The sequence below is a fragment of the Arachis hypogaea genome, chromosome 3 (assembly GCF_003086295.3).
Source record: "Arachis hypogaea cultivar Tifrunner chromosome 3, arahy.Tifrunner.gnm2.J5K5, whole genome shotgun sequence".
In the NCBI taxonomy this organism is placed as follows: domain Eukaryota; kingdom Viridiplantae; phylum Streptophyta; class Magnoliopsida; order Fabales; family Fabaceae; genus Arachis; species Arachis hypogaea.
This window is the reverse complement of record NC_092038.1, coordinates 140,997,829-141,016,384: the sequence shown is the minus strand read 5'-3', so window position 1 is coordinate 141,016,384 and position 18,556 is coordinate 140,997,829. Positions and strand designations below refer to the sequence as shown.

Below are 18,556 nucleotides of genomic sequence, written 5' to 3'. Positions count from 1 at the left end.
TTGATTCGGCTAAACATATTATGTGTGAATTGTAACGATCATGCTTGGGCCGTGTTTGGTGTGGGTTTTTTTCTTCAGAATTGCCCTCAGGACTCCTTTGTTAGGCCATACCCTTAAGCTCACAAAATATAAAAAAGTAATGGAAAAAATGCGGAGCTTTGGGGCATTTTTTATGGCCTCAAAGTGGCGTACGAGGTAGGCATGAGGAGAATGGTGATATTAGTGCATTCCTTGGAAGTTAATGAGATCACAAAAAGTCAGCAAGAGTCCCAAATTCATGATACTCTCCTAAGAGACATTGTAGAACTTAAGAAGAGGCCCTGGCCTCTAAAATTCCAGCATACGTTAAAAGAAGATAATTCTTGTACAGATTGGATAGCTAAATAAAGCCTTAAGAGCCAACATGGGATGCAGTTTTCAGTAGGGGTGTGTATGGTTCCACCCGATCCGAAGATTCGATCCGGTTCTAAATATTTTAGGGACTAATTTGGTGTGATTTTATTGGGTCTAAAGTCAGGTAAGGGATTCAAAAATAGACCCGATCATTATTTCAGGTCGGGTCTGAGATATAGTTCGGGTCACCCGAATCCGGCTCGATGGTCCGGTCATCATACACAATTAATATTTTGTATTATTAGTGATAGATGATGGCTATTCTTATGTAGAATTTAAGTATTGTAAACCTTAATATTTTGTGTTATTAGTCATTATAAGACTATAAGTTAATGTTTTATGTTTAAAATACATAAGACTTTAGACTAATACATAATATTGTGTTATTTATATTGATTTAAATATTTGGTGTTATTAGACAATATTAGTATTGATTATGGTTATTCTTTAATTTTAGAGAATGGTTGGTTTTTGTTATATTTTTCTAAGTAAATTTTACCATGTCAAATAATGGTTGGAGTCTTGAAAATTTGGATTTTTTTACATGCTAGCTTACAAGAAGATATCAAAGTAATGTAATGTTAATGACTCGGTTTTCATCCGATTTTATCCGGTATAATCATGGCCCGAAAGTGTTTAGGTTTCATCAGATTTAAAGCCAGATTCAAGTTTAACAAATAAGCCTAATATATATTTCGGGGTGAATTTGGATCACATCCAACCCAGTTTCACCCGACCCATGACACCCTTAATTTTCAGACACTCCATGGCTATTTTTCTTTTTTGGTATCTTTCAATCTTTCAGACTCTCCACCGTTACGAATTAAAACTTTATTTAAAAATTTGTCATTAGTCAATAAATTGTTACATATATAAAATAAAATTTAAATTTTTAATACTTACTTAAATAAATTAATAAATTAACCACTAGAGTAACTTAATTTCTTTCCTAATAGATTATCTCACTGACTGTAGCAAGGTCAAATGGAATATAACTCCCATAAGTTAGTTTTCGTTTTTGGACTTAGGCCTGTTAGTTTACCCAAAAAAAAATCTAACTATAAGGGAGTAAAAGTCACGTATAATGGTGTACAAAAAAAAAATACATATAATTCAAATTACAAATTTAATCATGATTATCTTTTATTTTATCCTTTTACAGTTTTTCTTACTTTAGAGGATTTTTTTTTTCTTTAAAAAAAAAGTTTTTTAAAATCACTCCATCGCGTATAGAAATACTTATTTAACATATCATAAAAGTTTTTAAACAAATTTAATTATTCTATTATGAAAATTTGGTTATTCTAATATATTATTATTTAACTAAAAAATATATTAATTAATATTTATAAATATTAATATACACAAGTATATAATGATCGTTTATTTTTTAGTGCACAAATAATTATAACATTCGTAAATTGGTTATGTTAGGTGTACAACAAAATCAGCTACTAATATAAAAGAGAAATACTCAACAAGTATCATTAAAATTTATTATTTTTTGTTATTATTTTTAACTATCAAATATTAACCTAATTTTTTTAATCTAATAATCTAATAATATACTTCTAACTTATACTTTTAAATATTGATGATTAATTCTTGACAAAAAATAATAAATTTTACTGATTTTTTAATATTTTTTAATATAAAATTTATGTTAAACTATAAAATTTTTATTAAAAATGAATTAAACAGTATATATATTCATATATAAATATAAATTAGTTAATTTTAATAACTCACTTTGGTTTATAAGTAATATTTTTGTGGGAGCAAATAGAGAGTACAACCTTGATTCTTAAAGTTTAAGAAAGGAACCTCAATCAATAGTCCAAATAAAAAACAAATGATAGAAGGCATTTCGGGTATATCCGAAAAAAGAAATGAAGAGAAAATGGAAATAAATGTCAATGGCCATAATGAGCCAAACCAACTGAGATATCGACAAAGACACCAAACAAGAGAATTGCAAGGGCGGTGAAGTTGATCAAATGAGTCTCTCTCTGGTGCGGTAATAGTTTCAACATTGCATACCTATTCATGAAACCCGTCATTGCAGCACATATTGCCATGTACAACAGTGCTCTACCGCCAGCTATGTGCCATGGAGACATTGAAACTCTTGATTCTCGAGCTCCGAACATGAACATTAGTCCACCAAGCCACTGCAAGCCGAACAAGCAGAAGGTACCAAGGCCAATCCATGAGTGGAGGCTGTATACATCAACCAAGTTGACCATATCATGGTACTTGAAGACTGCACATATACCAACAATTCCAAGTACTATAGCAATCAAATGAAGCATTGCATGAATCGTCTTTCGTGTTGTCCATTCTATTGTTACCATGTGGTGTGTCATTATCGCTGCTCACATTTAGTTACCAAAATCAGCCAAGAATCAACACAAAAGAGCAAAAGGGAGATGAGAAAGAAAGAGAGTTAGATACCTTGGCCAACAAGGAAAATGAACCCAAAGTACATCAGAAAAGGGTGAACCTGCAGGGCAGAGTTACATTAAGTATGAAATGGAATGTGATTATTAACCTTTTCACAATCTTAATAAAAACCATTACATTGAAGACGCGATCCGGATCTTCAGAATCATACTCGATCCCGCCGCGGTAATGCAGCAACCAAACAAGCAAGAGGATGAGGGCAAGGAAGCCAAACAACTGTGCTAAAGCCAAGGTACTGCTAGAACGCATCGTGTTGGAAGATGATGGAGAATTGATATTTCAGAAACAATGAGCTTTTTCATAAACAATGTTATGCTGCTGCTTCTGCTGTGGTTCAGTCTTATTATAGAGTCTTCCTTTTGATAAAGTTCATTAATCAATAAAAGAGGGAATTGCTTGATCTCTGGTTTTGGAATTTCGAAAACTTTGTGCTTTAGCTAAGCATCTTCTTCTTCTAAAGCCAATTCTAGTAACGTGTAAAGCATATTCTTCTGTCAGATCATTCCATTTTGTCTTTATGTTTATTTCATATTATTCATTGGTCGATTAGCCGTATTCTTCTAAACAATTCTGGAAAGTAAATTTTACATAGGGATTAGTAGTAGTATTGATGATGAGTTGCAGATACATTTATTGCTTCAAATTATTAATTTTTACCTTCCATCAAAGAAAAAAGTAACTCACAAAAACGATCGATTGCTTAACAACTAGAGATGTGAGAAATATGAAGGAAAGGAAAAGAGAAGGGTAGCTATGTTGGTCAAGAAAGGAATGGGGATCCGAGATACAACTTTTACCAGATTTTCAGCCCACAGTAATTGCGGTATAAGTAACTTAGGGTTTTTTTTCAGTTTCAAATTTTTATTAGCACCCCACCCTATATATATATATAAATAATTATGTTATTTATACATTAAAATCAGTCACTAATATAAAATATATATTAAAATATAAAATATATATTAAAAATAATTTAATTAATATATATTTATATACAAATATATAATAACTAATTTTTTATATAAATAACATTTTTTATATATAAAATACACAACTACATTAGTATAGTTCAAAAATTAGAGATAAATTACAATTTCTTGTATATTATCAGGTAATAAATTTAATTGTATATATATTTAGAATTTAATTTTAATACATTATCAGTATAAAATAATTTTTTTTATGAGAAAAAAGTCAAGGACTCCAAAAAAAAAAAAAAAACTAAGAGAACCTTCTTGAGAGGGAAACACTTGCAGCATCTAACATAAGAAAATTAACTATATCAGAAGGTGCAGCTTCAAGAACGTGAAGTCCAAAGGGGAGGTTATGCCTTTTCTTTGCGAGATTGTCAGAGAGTTAGTTTCACGTAAGGTATGTGACCGTTGGACATTATGAATACGTCTAGCAAGGATGCCAATGTCAGCAACAAGGGGGCGCACGGGTGTGTAGTAGGACAGCCTTTCTTAATAAAATTGATAGCTGCTAAAGAGTCAGACTTAACCATTAAATTAGTGAAGTTGTTTGCTAAGGAAATTTGAAGCCCACAGATTATCCCCCAAAGTTCGGCATGCATAATAGAGCAACTGATCAAGTTACAGGTGAAACTTTTAACAAATTGGCCAAAGTGATTACGGAACACTCCTACTCACGCAGCACTATCAGCTTGAGACAGAAAAGAACCATCGAGGTTAACTATTTTATACATGCATCGAATTACATAAAATTAATTAGAAAAAATAACTACCTTTTACATTGATTACGTGAATAGTCATAAAAAAAATAACTGTAATTCTACAACTGTATAGAATATTTTACGCTATTAGTGTATTAAAATTAAACTCATATATTTAACATATGAAATAAATTTTTTATATATTTTATTTGACAGGTATAATGTTTGAATTAAATTTTAAATAATTAAATATTATATTATTTTATCTTTCATGAAATTATAAAATTAATAATAAATACTTAAATAATTTTAAAATATATTGAATGAATGTATTAAAAAATTATTCTGATCTAAACTTTAACTATATATTAGATAAGTTAAATATACGATTATTTCATAAATAAAATGGTGTAAAATAAATTAATTATGCAATAATATATTAGAAAAAGTAAGTATATAAAATATATAGAATTTTTTAGATAAAATATAATAATATTTTGATATTTTTATCAAATATAAATTTTATTTTTAATTATATAAAATATTTTGAATTTTTTATAATAATAATTAATAGCACATGCTCGTTCATACTATTTCTACACTGTTCAACAAAAACATACTATTTTTAGTTTTTTACACTAATTATATATATATTAAGAAAAAAATATAAAATTAAACAAGTGGACATGTTATCGTATTAACTAAAAAAAACCTTAATAAATCAGGTAATAATAATAATAATAATAATAATAATAATAATAATAATAATAATAATAATAATAATAATAATAATAATAATAATGCGCAAACTAAAAAAAGATGAAGCGACAAAAGTATTCCTAAGAAACAACAAAAAAAAAAAAAAAAGTAAAGATTTAATTCGATTTTTGTCCATTTTTACGAAGAATAAGATATTTTTTTTATCTAAAAAAGGAACATTTTAGTCTTTAACTTTTTAATTTTAGGACAATACGATTTTTTCTGTTAAAAAATTTATTAAATAGTAACGAAAATTGATTTTGTAGGAGTTTTATTTGTAATTTGTGAGAATTTTAAACCCTCATAAAGTTATGACTACTACTACTTCGGTACCACTACCTTTTTCATCTTCATCATTATCACTTCTACTTCTACTATTTGTATTGTGTAATCATACTTTATCATCATTATTATCTCTTCTACTATCATCATCACCAATATGTTATCATCTTTCATTTCTTATTCGATGCTATTTTTTCCTTTAAAAAGTCTTCATACTGCAATTATTTTTTCTAGCGACATCATTTCAAACAATGGTCTTTCTCCACGTAAACACCACTGGTAAAGAAATTTTTCAAAAATAATTTTATTAATAGTTTGTGAGAGTTTAAAACCCCATAAATTACAAATAAAATCCCCTACAAAATTAATTTTTGTTATTATTTAACGAATTTTGTAATAAAAGAATCGTATTGTTCTAAAATAAAAAATTGAGGGTCGAAGTGTGCCTTTTTTTGGACAGAAGATGCCTTGTCTTTTGTGAAAATGGACAAAGACTGGACTGAGTGTTTACTCCTAAAAAAAGATAAAAAAACACACTGACTACATATAATGAAGAACAATGTTAGGGACAGGCAGGGGTTAAGCGTCAAACAAGGCAGACTAGCAACGACGACCTAGCCAGTTTGATCGGGCTTCTAACGAGGAGCAACTGGCTGATCATATTAAGGTATGTATTTTTTTTTTTTTTTGTACGAAAGGAGATTGGTTCTATTGTGTTTTGTTATTTTTGCAAGGTTTTTTCTGTCTCACAAAGAGAAATTTTTTGATCAATTTTGTAGTTTTGAATATGATTCTTTGAAATTGAACTATCAAACCAATTCAACCTAGCTCGGTTTAATTGGATAAAAGGAACCCAATGAATTGAATAAACTATTTTAAGATCGGAATCAGTTGATGCTTTGGTTTAAATTAAGAGTTCAATTTTGATGTTTTACACAGTGTACAATCACAACCGTTCTTTTAGATGATCATTCATGCTGTTAATATAAAAGGTAATTATTTTTGTTAATGTGACATTGTGTGATTGGATGTACGTATAAAACGGTTTTACTTAGTGCATCAAAATTAAATAAAAGATAGACAAAAATACGCATAAATTTTCACACGGTGGACAAATATACACTCTATTTTTTAATGGGTTATGGGCATACACCAATATCAAGTTCGTTAGTCATTTCTACTATTTTGTTGCCTGAGGAATTTTTCGTATAGTTGTTGCCTCCAGATGACACCTTATTTGCCATGATGACATTGTGCATTATGTGACGTGGCCCTTTTGATGACGCAATGAAAAATAATTGTCAAATTATTGAATTTGTTAAATTAAAATAAAAAAATTTACAAGTTACAACGTCTTTTCATTTTCTTCCCGTCCCACTCAACTTCGAACAGAGTCCTAGTAGAGTAGAGAGTGAACAAGAAATCCTTCATTCTCTTCCTTCGTGATCTTCGTTCTATGAGATTAAAAGGAAATCATCTCTCTAAACCTTCTTCGCGGCTCTCATAATAGGGATTGTAAACCCTAAAGTATCAAAATGTCACAATCTCAACGAAGGAAGAACATACCTCATGTTTGTGTGAGTGGTTGTGGTGCTCCTCTTCTGCGCTGAAGGATAGAAAGAAGAAATTTGACTACAACAACGACAAGTGTCTGCATGGACTTAATGCAGTGGTGCTTGGGTCTGTAACAGAGTGAACCCAAAAAGATTATTTTTTCATTGTCCGTTATAGGAGGTATGTGATTTCTTGTTATGTTTATGATGATAAATGCTATGCATCTTATATGAAAAAGGCTGAAATTGTCCTTGGATTCATGAATGTAGAAGGTTGAATTAAGGTGTGATTATTTCATTTGGTTTGATGAAGTTGTTGATGTTAAAAAAAAGGGATTCAGGAGCAGAGTGAAAAAAGCAAATGAAAATCTGTAGAGAAAGTAAATGGAAAGTGAAAGAAGAGATGAAGAAGATGTAGCAGACAATTGATGGAATTAATGAAGAATTGAAGAGTATTAAAAATTAGATTCAGTGTGTATGAAGTTGAGAGGAAAAGAAAGAGAATGAAGAGACGTTGTAATTTGTAATTTTTTTTATTTTTTATTCTAATTTAACAAATTTAAAAATTTGACAATTATTTTTTACTGTGTCATTAAAAAAGTTACGTCACATAATGTACAGTGCTATAATGGCAAATAAGGTGTCATCTGGTAACAACTACGTCCGAAAAAGTTACTCTGGTAATAAAAAGGTAACAATGATCAATGAATTTGATATCGGTGTGTACATATGACTTATTAAAAAATAGAGTATATATCTGTTCATTATGTGAAAATTTATGTGTACTTTTATCCATTTTTCTAAATTGAATTATTAAATTAAATTATTAAACCCTGGCTAATTGGTTGAATAAAAAAATCACCTGGCAAAAAATCTATAAAAAAATTGGTCGAAGTGGCAATTACTGATGAACTGGGAGTAAAGTACTAACCCGGTCCCTATCCATTTTTTTGAATGACAACGCGACCCTTAACAAAAAACGCAATCCATTTCGGTCCCTGACCTCTGTGCTCCATCTGCCAACGTGGTCCTTCTGTCACTTTCACGGCGAAAACTCAACGGAAATTGCTAATGTGTGTAGGCGAGTGGATGACATGGATGGCTTGGGTGGTTACGTGGAAGATGGAAGCCCACGTGGCTAGGTGAAATGGACAAGGTCCTTTCTGTCCTCGTCCACAACACAAAAACACCATCGTTTTGAGGTTTCCAGGCGTCTTTATTAGACGAGTCTGGTCGTCTATCTCCCCTGTTTCGTGTATGGAACCGATACCACCATGAGCAATAGCAGAGATCGTGGGAGTGGAAGAGATGTGTCGAACGATGAGGGTAGGAGTATTTCTGTGAGTTCCGTTGGCAGTGCTGGAGCGAGGAAGAAGAAAAGATTCGTTGCCCCGAAATGTAATTATGGGATTCATGCAATTCTATTCATGTCGTCAACACAGTCGAACCCTAATATGCTATTCTTTGGATGCCCAAATTTCAAGGTATGAAATAATTAGTTATGTTCATATTCCTACCAAGATCTGTAGCAAGCATCTCTTCATTGCAATACTAGTTTTTCCTTTTTTTACTCTGCAGACTGCAGAATCTCATTGCAAATATTTTCTATGGCTGGATAAATATGTTTCACTATTTGAAGAGGAGCAAATAAAGGATGACAATCTTTATGGTCGGAATCCAAAGCAAAATCATTTGTTGGATGCAGTCGTTTCAATGGAGGAGAAAGTGACTAAGCTAGAGGACAGAGTTTCTGGGTTAGAGTTGCAGATGAAAAATTCTAGGCACGTTAAGTGTAATAGGGGTTTTAGTTATTCATTGATGGCTGTTGTGTTTGTATTTGGAGTTGTATTTGCAAATTATCTCCGTTAAACTGGATAGCAGATAGTAAGTCTATGATGTTATTTTTTATTTGGAACTGTCTGTTGCTGAAATAGTTGTATCACTTAATAGTGTAAATCCGAATTTATTAAATGAAATAGTTGTATTTGTTGTTTGGAAAAGATTGACTGTGTCAAAAAATAGAATGTGTTATACTCGAATTCTTTCATTCCATGAAAAGCAATTCAATAATAACTAACAATAATATGTAACATTAACAACTTCATATAGTAACCAAATGTCAACATCTTGTGCACAAGGTGACTCTAAAAGTGGGCAACATATAGCCCTATACCAACATAAGCAACACAAAGATAAATAGAGTATTATAAATCCTTAATTCACACAGGCTATCAAAACAGAAAGCAAAAGACTGTTTGTTGTGCCTGTATGTAAACTAATTTATCAAAAAGACAGCATCTACTTGTTAGAATATAAACCTTCTAGTTCTTCCTAAGAGGCCTAAATCCAGGAGTGGCAATGAACTTGAATAGTCTTGATGCATTCCTGGAAGTTGCTGCGGTCATTGTCTCAGCACTAAGTCCATGTTGTGTGCTAGTAAGAGTGGGAGGCCTGAAGTGAGGTCCAATGATTGGAGGACTCTGATTCACCATAGAAACTTGAACAAAGGTGGAGGAAATTGGTGGCCTAACAATTGATTGCTTCATCCTTTGTGTAGGTGGGTTATTCAAGTTGGGGGTCTCAGATGCTCCCTGTAAACCAACAGTATTGCATTATGTGAAACAAAAGATAAGATTAAGACATTTCTATTTATAATGCAATTGTGAATTATGTCACTTATAACCTCTAGTTGGGGAGCAGACTGTGAAAAAGGAATTTTATCTCCTTGTCCCACTGTTGTACCTTCTTTTGGTGTTGATTTAGGTAGCTTTTTTTTTTTTTTTTTTGCCTTTATCTACATTCATAAATAGTATACATCTCAATCTATAGTCAACAATAAAACTCATGAACATATTTAAACTAAGTAACCCTACAAACTACTTACCACAGGATCTAGAGAAGTTCCTTCAACACTAGCATTCAGATTGTTTTCCTCACCAACATGGTTCTGTGTGGGTTATTATACAGAGATGGCAATTAAATGCTTCATCAATTTTTACAATGACAATTAAAACCCTGACCAATCTATCATGTGACACTTAAATCATTAACCATTATGATTATATGACAATTCGAACCCTAAAGAAGCCATACCTGTGTGGTACTAGCAGAGTCCACTGCTAGAGCAGACTTCTTTAAAGCCCTCCTTTCTTTCTTGGTCATAGGCTTTCAATTAGGACCTTTGGGTGGATTGGAGCATGTTTTGTAGTAATGACCTGTTTGGCCACACTTGTTACAAGTCACCTCGAATTTCTTCTTGGCCTTGTGGGAATGCATCTCCGTCTCCACATAATCGACTTTTCTCTTCATTTTTGGATGATGAGCAGCTTTCTTAATTGGGGGAGGTAGTGACTGTAGTGAATTAGTTGGAGTCCAGTATTCTTCACTGTTAACTGGACTAATGCAGTGTGAGTAGGCTGATCTGATAGCATCCATTGTGAGTCATTTATGCACAAAGTCCTCTGGCTTCAACCCCATCTTAGCCATGGCTGCAACTGCATATTTGCAAGGCATGCCTGCACACAAATTATGTAAAAAAAATATCAAGTATTTAAAGACTTTACATGTACTAAATAGACCATCCATATAAGAAGATGAATTGTATACTAGTTAGCAGCCACACATTGCAGGTACATATCCTGCTTTGTAAGTTTACTCCAACCTTGTGCCGTTGCATATGAACTTCAAACAGTACACTATCAGAATCACCATCTCAGATTGCGCTCCACTTGGTACTCTTGGGCTTGATAAACTGATCAAGTCTCTTCTGCTGTATAGGGGCCAAGATACCAGTGTGGTTCTCCAATCTCTTCTTGTGCATAGCCCTTTTTCTCATGATGTAACACCTCAAGTCTTCACACATTGACAAATTTGGCTTCTTCTTGTATTCAACAATCTTGGCATTCCACACCTCACACATATTGTTCGTTATGTTGTCAACCTTGAGCCCATGGCTGAAATAGGCCTTGCACCACACACCCGAGTCAAACCTCTGCAAATACTCCCAAGCTCCCTCATTCAGTTTCTTTAATTTCTCCATGGCACTGCTGAATTCTTGAAATGTTATACAACGAGAGCACTCCCATACCATCTGCTTTGTTTGTTTATCCTTCAAATGTTTTATAAAGTTCTTCCAAATATGAAGAACGCAGTTTTGGTGATGGGCAGTAGAGTTCACTTCCTTCATTGCCAGCTCCAAACCCTATGACAGATTCGTAAACAATAGCATTGTGTTTAATTAAATAAAAAGTAAACTCAACTTCTAGCTACAAACACCACAAAAATTATGTAACATTTGATAGAATATGTAATTAAGTTAAAATAAGAAAGTGTAGTTCTAAACTGAAGAAACTTACTTTTTGTTGGTCAGAAATAAAGTTCCACCCATGTTGTGGAACTTCACCCAAGTCTTCTTTCAAGAATGTTAAAAACCACTTCCATGTGTCCTTGCATTCATTCAGGACCACTGCATATGCAATGACATAGAAGTGGTTATTTGCGCCTTGTCCTACCACACTTAGAAGCTGCCCACCGTAACGGCCCTTCAAGAAGCAGCCATCCAACTCTATTAGTGGCCTACATCCCTCCTTAAACCCCTTCTTGCAGGCATCCAAACTAATTTATAACCTATCAAATAGTGGTAGGGATTCAGGTTGAAAATTACTTCCATCAAGGCAGTTGATCCTGGGTTACTTCTATGCAATTTCATAAGGTAATCACGTATCTTTCCATACTATGTCTTTTCACTCCCAATGACAACCTCTCTCGCAACCTTCAATGCTCTATCTACCATTTTGGGATTGATTTCACATTGCATTCATCTATCATGTAATTCCTGGCTACACTTAGCTTCAGGTCAGGCTATGTGAAGGGTTCTTAACTAACTTATCAGTCACCCATGCTCTGCCAGCCAAGCTGCTACCAAAATTTCGTCTACAATTGTGTTCATTATAAAGAGTCTTGATCTGAAAGCAACCTTTTGAACGGTTCCAAGAAGTAAAAAATTAGCCAAAGACATTCTTCACCTGCACAAGTTGCCCTCACCCTCAACTTCTCATTCTTAATGTGTAAAACATCTTTACCTTCGTGCACAAAATAATCTTTCAGGGCTTTCTTGAATGATTCCATAGTGGGGAACAAATGTCCAACCTTAAATTGGACCTCACCATATTCAGTGTCCTCATCAAAAGTGTCATAGGCTGTTTTACCCTCATCTCCAGATGAAACTGAATTGTTGAACACCTCACTTTCATACTCATAAGGTTTCTCATATTCACTATCCAGCTCTGCTGCAGCTGCGTCTGGTACATGATCTTCAGCTCCATCAGCAGCATTTGTTGCATCCCCTCCAGCAGACCCATTTTCTCTAGAGCTTCTTGGGCCTCTAAGCTCTGGCCTATGTCCGCTGTTCTCCCTCTATATACCTTGCTTACCAAGCCCCTCCTTTAGCACATGTTTTCTCCTAGCACTAGAGTATTTTCTACTAGCCCTTTTCTTAGCTGTTTTAGGGGACATCTATCCTCTGCTGACTTAGGCCCTTTCTTCTTAGCCACACCAGTTTTATTTCTTCCTTTAGGTGACATCCTCTCCTTAACTCAAGTCTTCTGCTTGTTCTTCTTCTTATTCAAACTGTCATCAGACTCATAACCAAGAGGAGGCGGCTTATAAGCCTCATTCTCAGCGCTTTCGTATCCATCATTCGAGGAAGATGATGATGACGACTTAAGGGAAATGCCGTCACTGGAAATCACAACTTCCGCCCCAACCCCATCACCAACTACCTCTGGCAAGTCCACAGGATGATCAAAGTATATATAAAATTCATCTGTCTCCTTGTTCTTATTAATACCCTCCCTCAGTTCATTAATTTCTTTATCCCCGTGAATGGCATGAAGTTCAGATTCCATATCAGAGGCAGTCATATCACACCAGTACATTGCCTTAAACTCCATGTAACCTAACTCTTTAAATAAAGCAACCAAATCAAAGTAATTAATCAGGTCAACATCCATTGGTAGTCACCTATGAACTTTTTCATGCATGTAGCTAAGAATTCCTTCACTGTCCTTCTTGAAATTCCCACATGGTGAAACACATGGATTATCAGACATTCAGACATCTGAAAAAGTGCAAAAAAATTTGTTAACTCCTAATTAAAAAATTTAAACATGCAACACAGTTTCTTCAATCTTACATCAATCTAAACAGCCAATCCTAATAATCTGTTTCAACTTTCAATAATTTTTTAACACATCTTTACACTTTCATCTTATTTAAATACATAAATCTCCAAAGATATGACAACAGAAACAATATTTTAACCTCTCTCTACCCCCACCACAGCTGAATGCAAACAACAATTGTAGAATGAGGACCACACACAAGCAAAATAGTGAAAGGGACAGTAATGACACCAACCTCAGCAATCAGTGCTGTGTGCCGAACCATCCAAGTTCCTTCAACAGCGCCGTCTAACAACCGTCTACGTCTCCGTCAGAAGTTTCGTCAGCAACCTTGTCACCAAGCTTTTCACCACTCACCCCTGCCTTGATGGAAAAGAGAGTTGTCTGCTAGGGTTTAGAATGTAATTGTGTTAGAGGGTCAAGGGTCTTTGGGGGATAATATATAAGGCGCGAAACCAAACGACGCCTGAAAACCTCAAAACGATGGCTTTTTTGTGTTGTGGACGAGGACAGAAAGGACCTTGTCCATTTCACCTAGCCACGTGAGTTTCCATCTTCTACCTAACCATCCAAACTATCTATGTCATCCACTCGTCTACACACATTAGCAATTTTCGTCGAGTTTTTGTCATAAAAGTAACAGAAAAACTGTGTTGGCAGACGGAATACAGGATCAGAAACCAAAATGAATGGCGTTTTTTGTTAAGATTTATGGTTTTCAATTAAAAGAAAAAAAATTTTCAGAACCACCCTCTTTTTCTCTTCCCCCTCTCTAAACAAACGATGAAACGAAACCCTACGCAAACCCTATCAGAAGCTCAGAGTTGCAGCCACATTCAAACTTCGGAAGGCCACCACTATCGCCGCCGGCGGTGACAGCCAGCGGTTACCGTCGTCGCTTCTCGAAGGTCTGCTCGGATCTCTTCTCTTGGATCCGCTTCTCCTCGACGTCGCTAAAAGGTCGATTTGGAGCTGTTGGCGTCGCCGTCTCTGTCCTCGCGTCAAGCCAGTCTCCGTCGCCGCCGTCGTCGTCGTCGCCCTGAACTCGTCGTCTCTATCTTCGTCGTGAAGCCTGTCTTCGAGCCCCCTCTCTCTCTCCCGCTCTCTCTCTCTCTCTGTGTCCGAGCTCACTTCACTTCCTCCCTCGCTGTCACTTCCGTTCCTCCATCGCCGTCACTTCCGTTCCTCCCTCGCCGCCGGTAAGCACAGCTGCTTCAGTTTATGTTTGTTAATTTTATGAATTCTGAGTTGCTGTTTTTCTTTTCTTTTTTTTTAATTTTTGCTTATTTTGTTAAATTTTGAGGGATGATAGTTGATGGTGTTTTGTTAAATTTTCTGAAATAATTTTGTTATTCTGAGTTGCTGTTTTTCTGAAATAATTTTGTGTTCTGAGTTGGGATTGTTGCTGATGTGATTCTGAATTTAGTTTGGATTCTTTGCTTAGTTTATCTGTTTTTGGATTTTCTGGCTTTGGATGCTGAGAAGTTTTTGGATTCTGAGTTTTTGGTGAAAACTTGATTAGTATTGAGGATGCAAATGTAGAATAAGATTCAGTTCAAGAAAGAGTGAAAGAAGAGTAGTTAGACTCTTGATTAGTTAGTTATTCTGTTTCAGGTCAATAGCTTCCATATATATAGTGCAGACTTTGTATTTGGAAGTGTGATTCAGTTTTTAGTTCAAACTAATATGATTCGTGTGTATTGATTCTCAATAATTCTGTTCTCAATTTTAAGTCTTTGAATTCATTTCTTTGTTTCTTATATCACAAGAATTCCTCTCTTCTTTCTTCTGCTCATCACCATTCTGTTCTGATTATCTTGGAGTGCTTATCTTGATTGTCAAGCAATTGAGCTTGATCTTCTACAACTAGAAGTCTTTGTTAAATTTTTTGTGATTCTGAATTCTTTGTTGCTGATGGTTTGAGTTCTTGTGTAAGTTTGTTTTTTCCATTGTTGCCGAGTGATTATTAGTAGTTATTGTTGAATTTTTTTTATTCTACATTTTTGTTGCTGATGTGATGAGTATTGTTGCCGATTACTTGATTAGAACTTAGAAGTTAATAAGAAATTTTTTATTTTGTGAATTATTAGTGATAAAATATGACCAAGTTATTATGTAAAATGGTAAAACTTTGAATTTTATTAGTTTAAGAAACATTGAATTTGAATATTTCAAATTGTATATTGAATTTTTAATGATTTTATTGTATATTTGATTAAACCGGTTCAATTACGGTTCGACCTTGGTTGGACCATTGAACTTGTCACTTGACCAATTTGGTTCTAGCAAATAAACTAAAGTCTACATAGGCGCCAGTTTTGTTCTTCATATGTTCAATCTATGCTCCACTGGTTAAGATGGAAAAGATGTTTTATTAATTAAATCTCGGCTCTCAAGTCTCTCTACATATTAAATAGGAAATACCTTCAAGCTGCCATAATCCATCCTCCTGATGGCAGACAGATTTACAATCTTGCTGATGCATTATTATTGTCCATTGAATCTTATTATAAGTTCTCATCAAGATCTTAAACTGTGTGATACAGATCTTAGAGCTTTCACACTATCATTGGGGCTTAATTTGTTTCTCTGATGTATGATTGGATTAACCTCAGATTCAAACGGTGTTTGTAACTCAAGGATCTCACCATGCAAGCAGCAACTTACGGTTCTGTATTCTGTTTCTCTCACAGGTTCGAACTTACTCTTATTCCCTGGTTTTATGCAGCTTGAAACAGTGTCTGCTTAGTGCTTTGTGCAAATTATGTTAGATTGATTCTAAAATAGTATATAATTGTATAACAGAAACTTAAGAATAAATGCACAGACAAGTTTGGTGAAATTACATGCACTACATCCCTCTCAGCTTGATCGGAAGTTTGAACTAAATTTGGGACCTCATATTCATAACTTTCCCATTAATAGAAAACCAAGCAGATTGTATGTGCTTCCGAACACAAATGATGGCCACCCTTCTGCTTCTACTGTAGATGATGGAATGAACACAAACCATGCTCCTAGTGGCACGTCCCCAACGTTTCTCAGCAATTGGTCACCTCCAAGGTACCTGTGGAGGGGCTTGTCAGTTTTAATCTTGGCAGGACAGGTAATAATGAAGACTTTAAAGGGAAAGGTTCATTGGAGGAATACTCTTCAACAATTGGAGAGAGTTGGTCCAAGATCAGTTGGGGTATGTCTCTTAACTGCGGCATTTGTCGGCATGGCCTTCACAATTCAATTTGTTAGAGAGTTCACTAGGTTAGGATTGAATAGATCCGTGGGTGGAGTTTTGGCTCTGGCTTTCTCAAGGGAGCTAAGTCCTGTGGTTACATCAATTGTGGTTGCTGGACGCATTGGAAGTGCGTTTGCAGCAGAGTTAGGAACAATGCAGGTTTCTGAGCAAACTGATACATTGAGAGTTCTTGGTTCAGACCCTGTTGATTATCTTGTAACACCAAGAGTGATAGCCACTTGTGTTGCCCTACCCTTCTTGACTTTATTGTGTTTTACAATAGGGATGGCATCTAGTGCCCTCCTTGCTGATAGTGTTTATGGTGTGAGCATTAACATAATTTTGGATTCGGCTCAGCGAGCTCTTAGACCATGGGATATTATTAGTGCAATGATCAAGTCTCAGGTTTTCGGCTCTATCATATCTATAGTGAGCTGCGCATGGGGAGTCACGACTTTAGGAGGCGCTAAAGGTGTTGGAGAATCAACAACTTCAGCTGTAGTTATCTCTCTGGTTGGGATCTTTGTTGCTGATTTCGCTCTTTCTTATTGTTTCTTTCAAGGAGCTGGAGATCAGCTGAAGAATTGCATTTAAACAATTAATGGTATGTCTGCAGATTTGCTCATATGTAAAATGTGAATAGCCTATTTGCTTGATATGCTAGCATGCTCTGATCAATGTCTTTTCTTTGAGAGCTGCAATAAAATATCTGTACAATTGTATCAGTTATTCAGTTGCATAAGTTATCATGTTCTTTTCTTTAGCCGCCAAAGATCATTTTAACAACTCCCATGTCTGTTTCTGCTCCATGCATGGACTTGACCTTCCATTATTGCTTAGAAAATGAGAGTGGATTTCTGGATTTGTTGCTTTAGGGTGTGTGTGGTTGGGGGAATTATAAATAATCCTTAGGAATTTTAAAATGGAAATATCATATTCCCATGTTTGGTTTAAAGTTTGAAAAACTATTTCCAAACAGTTTGATTCTAAAGAATCAAAATACCATTATTTCAATTCTTACCTTCCTCTGGATATATTTGATTTGATTCCCATATGGGAATGAAATCCGCGTAACAAAATAATATTTGAACCACACACACTCTTATAAATAAATCCCAGTGGCAATACTTTTTTCAGGGAGTAAGGAGCTCATGGAAGGTTTTCAATGGCCCTTTGATACATGGGCTGGTACTTGTGAAGCCCAATTACTGTTTAGTCCGTTTTAGATTGCTCAAAAACCCCCGGACTAAAAAAAGGGAAAAAGATTGCTCCCAAAACCAAAAAGGTAAAAGTGCCTATATTGTTTTTTGTCCAAAACTTCAAATATATATATATACACACACACAATACATACCCTGAACCCTAAGATCATTCGATTGGTAAAAACTGAAGAGCAACTAAATAAGGCCAAAATTTTAAGGCAAAAGAAGGGCCAAAATTTGCTATTCCCCTTTGATTATGAACCATAGATAGTAATACAAATATACAATAGTCAAAAGCTGAGTTTGATTATTTTGCAACCAAGACAAAATCTATTTTAGTATTTTACATTGTTTTCTAATTCTCTAAGCTTTTTAATTTTTTTAAAATAAATATATTTACCCAATAAATTTTAAAATGTAAAGTCGTGTAAAGTTTAATTTCAACCGCAAGATAGAGACAAAAATAGTGATGGGATTCCCAAATTGAGAATGCATATAACTAACATCAGCAGCAATTAGTTTGAGTTCTTAAGTCCCTGGTAATTATCACTAGATTCTTTTAAAATAATTTTTTATGTGCATGATATTGCCAAATAAAAACATAGGGTGCTTATGATTTATATTTTATACAATACTCAGATCGAGACATTTGCTTCAATCACCTTACTTCTGTATTACTCCTAAGTAATTATCTGCAGGCTTGGCGCCATATTCTATTGGCCATCTAGTTGTCTAAGTGGCATAGAAATCTGTTTCTAGGTTAACTCATGTTTATTTTTGGATATCAATGTAAGGGGTTTTACATAAACTTGCGATGC

The 18,556-nt window shown here is 34.4% G+C and overlaps 2 protein-coding genes across 4 annotated transcripts; one reads left to right on the top strand and one right to left on the bottom strand.

The window, feature by feature from the left end:
- Positions 1-2,124: 2,124 nt before the first annotated feature.
- On the bottom strand, positions 2,125-3,187 carry LOC112734730 (probable transmembrane ascorbate ferrireductase 3). Its single transcript, XM_025784176.3, has 3 exons — positions 2,974-3,187; positions 2,848-2,896; positions 2,125-2,764 (listed from the first exon to the last, which is right to left on the bottom strand). The coding sequence occupies exons 1-3, from the start codon at positions 3,103-3,105 to the stop codon at positions 2,307-2,309; spliced, it is 639 nt and encodes a 212-aa protein (XP_025639961.1). The 5' UTR covers positions 3,106-3,187; the 3' UTR covers positions 2,125-2,306.
- A 10,726-nt stretch (positions 3,188-13,913) lies between these two features.
- On the top strand, positions 13,914-17,299 carry LOC112734728 (protein TRIGALACTOSYLDIACYLGLYCEROL 1, chloroplastic). Of its 3 annotated transcripts, none has more exons than XM_025784170.3 (3): positions 13,914-14,503; positions 15,851-15,997; positions 16,110-17,299. In XM_025784170.3, exons 2-3 carry the CDS (start codon positions 15,954-15,956, stop codon positions 17,128-17,130), a joined length of 1,065 nt encoding a protein of 354 aa, XP_025639955.1. In that variant the 5' UTR covers positions 13,914-14,503; positions 15,851-15,953; the 3' UTR covers positions 17,131-17,299. The 3 variants fall into 3 exon arrangements, with proteins under 3 accessions (XP_025639955.1, XP_025639956.1, XP_025639957.1); XM_025784171.3 differs by having other exon boundaries at positions 13,964-14,503; positions 15,920-15,997; XM_025784172.2 differs by having other exon boundaries at positions 13,964-14,503; positions 16,295-17,299.
- The last annotated feature ends 1,257 nt before the right edge of the window (positions 17,300-18,556 follow it).

Bases quoted from the DNA above. Each gene is read 5' to 3' on its own strand.
- LOC112734730 (XM_025784176.3), bottom strand. From the start codon at position 3,105: ATGCGTTCTAGCAGTACCTTGGCTTTAGCACAGTTGTTTGGCTTCCTT. The intron at 2,897-2,973 runs GTAATGGTTTTT...TCTGCCCTGCAG, and splicing joins ATCCGGATCGCGTCTTCAAT to GTTCACCCTTTTCTGATGTA. The intron at 2,765-2,847 runs GTATCTAACTCT...AAATGTGAGCAG, and splicing joins CATTTTCCTTGTTGGCCAAG to CGATAATGACACACCACATG.
- LOC112734728 (XM_025784170.3), top strand. From the start codon at position 15,954: ATGCAAGCAGCAACTTACGGTTCTGTATTCTGTTTCTCTCACAG. The intron at 15,998-16,109 runs GTTCGAACTTAC...ATTGTATAACAG, and splicing joins GTATTCTGTTTCTCTCACAG to AAACTTAAGAATAAATGCAC.